The sequence below is a fragment of the Nannobrachium achirus genome (genome assembly GCF_963921795.1).
Source record: "Nannobrachium achirus genome assembly, chromosome: 15".
Classification (NCBI taxonomy): Eukaryota; Metazoa; Chordata; class Actinopteri; order Myctophiformes; family Myctophidae; genus Nannobrachium; species Nannobrachium achirus.
This window is the reverse complement of record NC_137822.1, coordinates 38,687,634-38,696,019: the sequence shown is the minus strand read 5'-3', so window position 1 is coordinate 38,696,019 and position 8,386 is coordinate 38,687,634. Positions and strand designations below refer to the sequence as shown.

Genomic DNA, 8,386 nt, shown 5'->3' with positions numbered 1-8,386 from the left:
CCTCCAGAGAACCAGGGACCACCTTTTGCATCCCAAACCCGAGTAGAGACACCCATCTGGGCCACTTTCCGCCCAGCACCAGCATACTCGACCACCTCCGGAGCTCCAGGGCCGGGGGGGCAGCGCCGTCGCCGGCCTGCCCCACCGAGAGTGCCCCCCAGGTCGGCCTCGAGCGGCGAGGGGCCGGCCCCTGGGCCCTGGAGCTCCGAGCTCCAGGCTCCCTGGCTCTCTCCCCCCCTCCCTCCTTTGAAAAACTCTCCAGAGCAAAGTGGGAACTTCCTCCATCAGGAGGGTGCCCCGTCCGTGCAACGTCATAGGGGGCGGATTGAGTCATTCTCATACTATCCAATAGCATCCCTCACACAATCCGCCCCCTAACATACTATCCAATAGCATCCCTCACACAATCCGCCCCTAATCTGCTGTGGTCTGCAGCCAAACCCACTTGACCTTCTTTGGGTAGGGTCGCAGCAGATCTGCAAGCTCACAAAGTGCTGCGCCGGCGACGTGGTGTGATCTTGCAGATCTGCTGTTTTCCTAACGTGCCGGAAAATACATAGATAGCCTATGAAAAAGGCATAAATCTATGAGAAAATTTAGAGAAAAAGGGGAAACAAATACAGGAAATAAATAATAATAATAATAATAATAATATAAATAATAATAATAAATGCATAAATAAAAACGCAGAAAGGAGAAAACTGCTCACATAAATCCGGTAAAATCCTTGAATTATGCATAATCTGGTTCGTACCAGGTCATGTGGAATTTTAGGAAAGTGCCCCATCTAGTGGCCAACAGAGGTATCAGCTGGCCTACAGTACCTCTATTCTAGATCTAGAATGAATGAATAAATCAATGAATGAATGAACGAACTAAGACTTTATTAGGTTACATAGGAAAAGATACAGTTTCATGACAGTACAGTTCACTGGTACACGGTCAACTAAAGGAGATCCCAGTTTTAATAAAGCTTATTTACACAGGAACCCCTTATGTAGGCTATCTCATATAAAATAGGCTATAGTAGGCCTACTATGCATATATTATATTATTATTCTTGACCCTCCTGAAAACTGTAGCTTGTACAAACACACAAGAATTTCACCCACTTTTTTACACCTTTAAACCTGCAATGATGTGACAATAAAGCTGAAGTTCATGTTTAACTGCTGTGAATACTAAAAAAAATCAAACCTCGGTTCGAAGTGAAGCGTGAATTTTTATTCTATGTGGTCTAGAGCTATGAAATCTGTGTTCTAGATCTATACATTCTGTGTTCTAGATCTATACTTACTATGTGCTTTAGTTCTACATTTTTTGTGTCCTGAATGAATGAATGATTTTGTCTGGAGAGCCAAATTGTCATGTGAAGCTTGACCAATCCTCAATTCTTCATTTTGGACTGGACATGCACAGGACATGTACGGGACAGACAAAGCTATGCAAAGTTATGCACGGGACATGTACGGGACAGACAAAGCTATACCTTGGAAGCGGTTTTCACCGCTTCAAAAACAGACAATGAAAATGTAGTATTGCTAAAGAATACATTTATTGTATAAAATAAATAGAAAAGTGGATTATAAAGGGCAGGAAACTTTAGAGTCAAATAAGAAGGCACTCTTCAAAAAATGCTTTAAAGAGCAAATATGAAAAAAGCAGCACTTCAAGGTCAGAGTTGATGACAGTAATCTATACCTAAGAAGAGATTACCTATTTAAAACATTAAAAAAAAATACACTCACCAAAACAAAGACGATTTTAAGGAAGACATATGCAAAATGTATATTTATTTGAAATGTGTGTAAATAATAATTAAAAACTAAATCTAGGAAATAAAAAATAAAGGGGTATTTCACATAACAATACAAAGAACAATAAACACATTTTCCAAAAGGCTCAGTGACTCTTCAGTGCGGACTGAATACATATTGGTCCCAACAATGGCTTAGATAACCTGATGTGAACAAATGAACTGAAATGATCAAACACCAAACTGAGAAACAAAAACTGATGAATTGTTCTTCAAAGCTGTCATATACTTGACATTACTGTTGAACATTTTTTACAAAACATAAGAAGCACATTAGAAAATATCAATTTACAAATTTTATTCAAATGTAACAATTTATTAACAGTTCAATTACTTTGTGTTGGGCCAACATCGACTCAATTGTTCTGGTAAATTTAGTAACATTTGACAAACTTTTTATTTTATTTTTAGAAATATTAGAAAAAAAGGCCACTGTGGTCAATGTTATGATAACATATATATGACCAAAACTGTGAATAGCAAGTGAAAATCCTCCATCTATCCAGTCTTAGAAAGGCAAGTCTTCACTGGCAAAGCCAGTAATCATAGCCTACTTTATCATTAATTTACTAAACACTAATGCATCGATGAATATCATGATGATTAAAAAATATACACTTTAAACTATAGCCATTAAAAACAAAGTGTTTATCAGAAGGTTTACTATAGTATAGATAATAAAATCATGTGTAAAGTTTGCCAAATCCTCATAGACTTGAGTTAAAGGTTTCTTGACACCAGTAGAAGGTGAAATAGCAACATTTGCTGGACCATTAATAGGAACAGCAGCTTCAAGGAGAACCTGGCTTAATTTCCTGCAAACAAAACTTGCACCTTGGAACAAACTATTGGTGATAGTATTGTCCTCTAATGGCTCATCCACATTGGCAGCGCTGATTTGTATTTTGTTTTTAGAATGTCTATGTTCTGTCGAATTACGGGTGGACCCCGTCACGTCACTCTGTAGGTCTCTCTCACTCATCAGAAGGAGCAACGCAGAAAGAAAGGTCTCCTGAGAAGAAATGGAGGCAAACGAAGAAAAGCAAGAGCATCGGCAAAGACAGTCGCACTGACTCAACCTCATGAGGAGCTAAGTTTAAGGTAAATTTAATCCACTTTCTGGTGAGAGGATTTCAAGCATCAATCCAGGACTTGATTTAATGAATAAAAATGTTGTTCTTCACCAATCTGTAAGGTAGAGTGTAGGTTAATACAATATAACTAACAAATCAGCAGTGATTGGAGGAGGTCTTCCTACTCAGAAATGTAGACTCTGGTGTCAGGCGGGACACAGAGTTATTGTCAATGTCAGTAAACTTATTTGAATCCGAATAATCTTTATTGTAGTTTGGACATCATTGCCATTATACAGTACATCTCTCCTTTGGGAGAGATCATGGAACATAAAACATGTGGATTGTGGCTTTAAGTCCAGGTACTGAGAGTTATTCATCTCAGTCAACCTGGATCTCAACCAAAACGTGTGCCGGATTCTGCGGGCTGGTGTCTCGTTGTGATGCAGTCCAAGTAGGAGCGGTGAATTGGGCTGTTGGTGGTTCCGTGGGCCATGGTTCGTCAAGGCGGACGGGACGCGGTGTGGATCAGTATTGTTATTTGATTTTAATTGTTGAATATTTCTAAAAGTTACGATTTACAAACAATGCAAAATAAAGTCACAGCTGTTTCCGAAAATTAACATTTCAAAGTATGAATGAAGCTTTAGATCAAGGGTCTTCAACAGGGGGTCCGGGACCCCTAGGGGGTCCTCCAAATCTTTGTGCGATAGAAACTTTTTTTCTTGTTTTTTTATATTAACCACTTAAACCCTAGAGTCCATATTCTGAGAACTTTAACCTAAAATAGCATATCTACAAGCTCACAACGCTTTGCGCTGCGAGGCGTTGTGAGCTTGTAGATCGGCTATTTTCAGCAAAGTGGTTTGGTGTAGAGGGGAAAAAAGAGCACACTAAGTACAGAGTGAAAGGTCAAGTTTATTAAGTATTGACAGTTCAAGTGGCTAAATATCTGAAAACATAAATTGACATGAATCCAAAATACACTGATGATTGTGCTGTCAAACGATTAAACTATATGGAATCGAACATGTTCTGGGGGTCCCTGCTTCATCTCTCTCTCAGCTAAGGGGTCCTTGGCCTGAAAACGTTGAAGACCCCCTGCTTTAGATGAAACTGTGGTGGAGCTAGACAGCGTGCCAACATATTGAGGCCAATAAAAACAATGAATAAAGAATAGTGAACATAAGTGGGCTCTCTCAAGTGATTGAGTCCACTATACAATAATAAAAGTGGGAGTAACCACTGAGTAAGTAAAAGGCCTGGCCCCAGTTCGAATACCGAAGGCCTTTTGCTGCATGTCATGTAGAATATAGCGCGCCTTCACTTATTTGTTACATCACAAGTTAAAGATTATTAAAGGTTTTATAGTGGGGGATTATTGTTTTTTGTACAAGCTACCCACAGGTTAGTTACAATTAAATAAGAGTGGGGGAAACTAATATTGAAACAAAACTAAAAAACTACAAACGTACAAAAGGCAAAGCATACACCTCACTCTCTGGCACAAATACAAGACATCATGGAGAAACAGAAATCAAAAGCAGTGCTTGCACACTCTGCTCTACTTGTGAGCCAGCAGAGCACGCGAGTACTGTGATGGGTGCTGTTCGGTGCTGTCTGTATGTAGGTGGTTGGCCAAGTTGGCACTCTAAGTTGTCGAGGTGCGATTTGTTATTTATATCAGGTCGCACTTGTTGGTGGTGACGTCACCAAGAACGCTGATCCCTCATTGGCTAAAGACCCTGCCTTTGTTCTGTCAATCGGAAACAGACAGCTGGAAACAGTACCGAAACGCTAATTGCGCGGGCCTATTAGTATGTATGAAATGTGAGGGTCTGGAGTGCATAAGGTGAGAGTGCCAATGTAATGAGAGCATGTCAGACTGGCATGGCGATTTGGCTCAGCACCCGTTCAGAAGTTTGATGACCTGCAGTGGAAAGTGTCCCTTTGGTCTGTTCCTTCAGCATTTGACACTAAGGCAGGGGTCTTCAACAGGGGGTCCTCAGAGTTACTACAGGGGGTCCTCCAAAATCTGTGTGATAGAAACCTTTTTTCCTCCTTTTTTGTAATAACCACTTAAACCCTAGCGTCCATATTCTGAGAACTTTAGCCAAAAATAGCACCTCGTACTGCGAGGCGTAGTTAGCTATTTTCGGCAAAGAGGTTTGGTGTAGAGGGGGCAAAAAGAGCAGACCAAGTACAGAGTGAAAGGTCAAGTTTATTAGGCCTAAGTATTGATGGTTCAAGTGGTTAAATATCTGAAAACACAAATTGACACGAATCCAAAATACACTGATGATTGTGCTGTCAAATGATGAAACTATATAGCATCTATGAACAGGTTGTGGGGGTCCCTGCTTCATCTCTCTCTCAACTAAGGGGTCCTTGGCCTGAAAACATTGAAGACCCCTGTACTAAGGTATCAACATAATGTGGCAGGGGTTGTAAGCGTCTTTGATGATCCATGAAAACCATGCAGGATTTCACCTGGCACATAGCGGCCTGATGGTGGTAAACCATAGACTGTATACAGTATTATAGACATTATTTAGAGCTGGCCACATGCGAGGAAAAAGGACTACTAATGCTGCAGATTCTCACCACCTCTTCTCGTTCTCGTAAAAACGCTTCCAAGCGCCCAGAGTTGAAGATTTTTCAACTTTCGGCGCTGGAATGTGAAAGTATAGTGCAGAATAGAGGCTCAGTGCCTTGTCACAGTGGTGATTCCAGCATAGAGTAAATGCAGACCGCTCCAATTAAAAACAAATTTACAAAACAAGGAAAAATGCCTTCAGTCCGAAAAATTATGATCTAATGTGTTTGCCTATCGTGCGTGTGTGTGTGTGTGTGTGTGTGTGTGTGTGTGTGTGTGTGTGTGTGTGTGTGTGTGTGTGTGTGTGTGTGTGTGTGTGTGTGCAGTGACTGTGCAGCTAATGTGTAAAAAAAAAAAAAAATATGAAGAGTACAATAAACAAAAAAGAACTGTCTCTCTCTTCACTGTATGCATCTCAAATCAAACTTTATTTATAAAGCACATTTAAAATGACTGTAAAAAGACAAAAGACAAAGGAAAATGTTAAAAATGAGAGTTTTGCACAAAAGGGCCACAGATACACACTGATTTAGAGTTTAAGGCCAAGGGAAAAAATACGTCTTAGTGACTGGGCATCACGATTCCACCACAAAGGGATAAGCCATCCCGTAAATAATGGTTGCACTTCTAGTGCCAGCAGGAGCTTTTGAAGTCCTTTGACAGACCAGCGCTCAACCTTTATCCGAACTACTTTACAATGGGCGTCACCCGCTCACACGCCGACCGTGCAAGGCACAGCCTGCTCATTACGAACACTGGTCTTGCAGGCAGCCCAAAGACACTGGTCTTGCTTCGACATGAGGCCAGGAGGAGCAGGGGGATCAAGCCGGGAACCTTCCGGTTGCCAGGCTGTTGCTTTACCTCCTGAGACACTGCCGGCCAAAGTAGTCAGCCTTCTTGCTCTCCTCGCCTTCGTCACGCCGTCGTTTATTCATAGACCAGGCAGGACGAGAGTCACTGCACTGCGACATGGGGAACATGATAGTGCCTGTCTCACTCTGAGCAGAGGAGGGAACCTGTGGCTTGAAGCAGGGGGTGCCGTGGTGCTCAGGGAACCTCCTCACCATGGGGCTTCCCAGACTCTTGCTGGGCCCGGGCAGGGGCTTGAGCTGCTGGTGGTACAGCCAGGGGTGCCTGAGCGCCTGGCTGGGCGTGAGGCGTCTCGAGGGGTCCCAGTCCAGACACTTCTTTATGAAGTCAATGAAGGTGGGGTCCTCGCAGCCCTTGAGCGCAACGCTCCACCCCTTGCTCCCGGGGGGGCCCCTTACCTTGCCCTGGCGGGAGCGGGTCCCCGCGAGCACGGTGTTCCCCGTGGACAGCGTGTTGACACTGCAGTAGCGCGGGTAGCCCTTGGAGTTGATGAATCTCCTGGCCCACTTGGCCTGCTCCAGGAGCTTCTGCGGAGGCATGCCCAGCAGCTCCATGACGCAGGCCAGCTGGTCGCCCTCGTCCTCGCCGGCGAACAGAGGGTAGCCCGTCAGCAGCTCGGCCAGGATGCAGCCGAAGCTCCACATGTCGATGGGCAGGCCGTAGCACGAGCCCAGGATCACCTCCGGGGCGCGGTAGTAGCGAGACTGGATGTAGCAGTAGACCGGCTGGTTTTCAAAACAGCTGGAGCCAAAGTCAATCACCTTGATGCCGCTGTGTCCCTGCTGCTTGAGCTGGATGTTGTCAGGCTTCAGGTCACAATGGATGATCCTGTGTTTGCCCAGCGCCTCCAGACACTGCAGGATGGAGTGGGCAAACTTCTTGACCACCGGCAGGCTGAAGCCCTGGAACTTGACCGACTTGATGAGCTCGTACAGGTTCATGCTCAGCAGCTCGAATGTCATGCAGATGTGGTTGCGGAACACAAAGGTCTCCAGAAGACACACCACGTTCAAGGTGCCGTTGGGGTCCTGCTTGCGCAGGAACTCCAGGATGCGGATCTCCTCCTGTGCCTGCCGGTGGAAGTGCTTCTTGTTGCGGACCATCTTCAGGGCCACGTACTGATGCAGCTTGTGGTCATAGACCTTGGCCACCTGACTGAAGCTGCCCTTGCCGATCACCTTGAGGAACTCATAGCGGTAGGCCAGGTGGTCATGCGTGACATGGACGTAGTGGGCGTCTTCGTCATCGTAGCCACAGTTGTTATTTCCGCCGGCGACAGCGGGCCTCTTCTTGGCGTTGATCCCCAGGAAGTAGACGTCTGGGTAGGACTGCACCTCCGTCTGCTCCAGGGGAGTCATCTGGGAACGGAACCGCCTCAGAGCCTGCTCGGGAGTCAGAGGATTGACGTACTTGTTGAGGGTGACACCCATGCGCGCGCCGCCGCCTCCATTCCCAGTTCCCTGGGAGCCGGATGAGTCGTCGGAGCCCTTGCTGTAGCCTGCGCTGTCCCTGCTGGACTCCTTGGACTGGCTGGACACGGGCGCAGGTTTGCTCTGCGACTGACCAATGGTGCCGGTGTTGTGGGCGGTCGCTACGGTTACGGGTTTGATGCTGTGGCTGTAACTGTGGTCTACGTAGACGTGCTTCAACTGCAGCTGAGCACCTTGAACCAGTACCTGATCCCTCATAATGTGCTTACTTGCTCACCGGGATACGTGTCACGGAGACACGCGGCTTGTATCTGCATCCTCCCCGAGGATGTGGTCTGTTCTCATGTATAAGGTCATGACGTCAGACCGCCGGTGACGCCGCCTGCCCCAGATCGGCGTGATTGGCTGTCGTCGGGCGACGTTGATTCAGCCTATCTATGGGGTTCTGTGCCTAATCACCACAGAGGTACGCATGCACGTCCAGTTGGAGGGGCGGCTTGCATGTGATCGCGTACCGCTCCACCACGACCACCTGTTCATTGCCTTCGTTGACCCCATTGCAGTTAGAAGTGCAGACTCACTCCTAATTTTCCACCGTAGT

The 8,386-nt window shown here is 45.5% G+C and overlaps 1 protein-coding gene across 1 annotated transcript; it reads right to left on the bottom strand.

Annotated features, from left to right (window-relative positions):
• Nucleotides 1–6,342: 6,342 nt before the first annotated feature.
• Nucleotides 6,343–8,043, bottom strand: LOC308299839 (dual specificity tyrosine-phosphorylation-regulated kinase 2-like; the record flags this gene model as incomplete). Its single annotated transcript, XM_080743622.1, has 1 exon — nt 6,343–8,043. The coding sequence occupies one exon, from the start codon at nt 8,041–8,043 to the stop codon at nt 6,343–6,345; it is 1,701 nt and encodes a 566-aa protein (XP_080599748.1).
• Nucleotides 8,044–8,386: the final 343 nt, after the last annotated feature.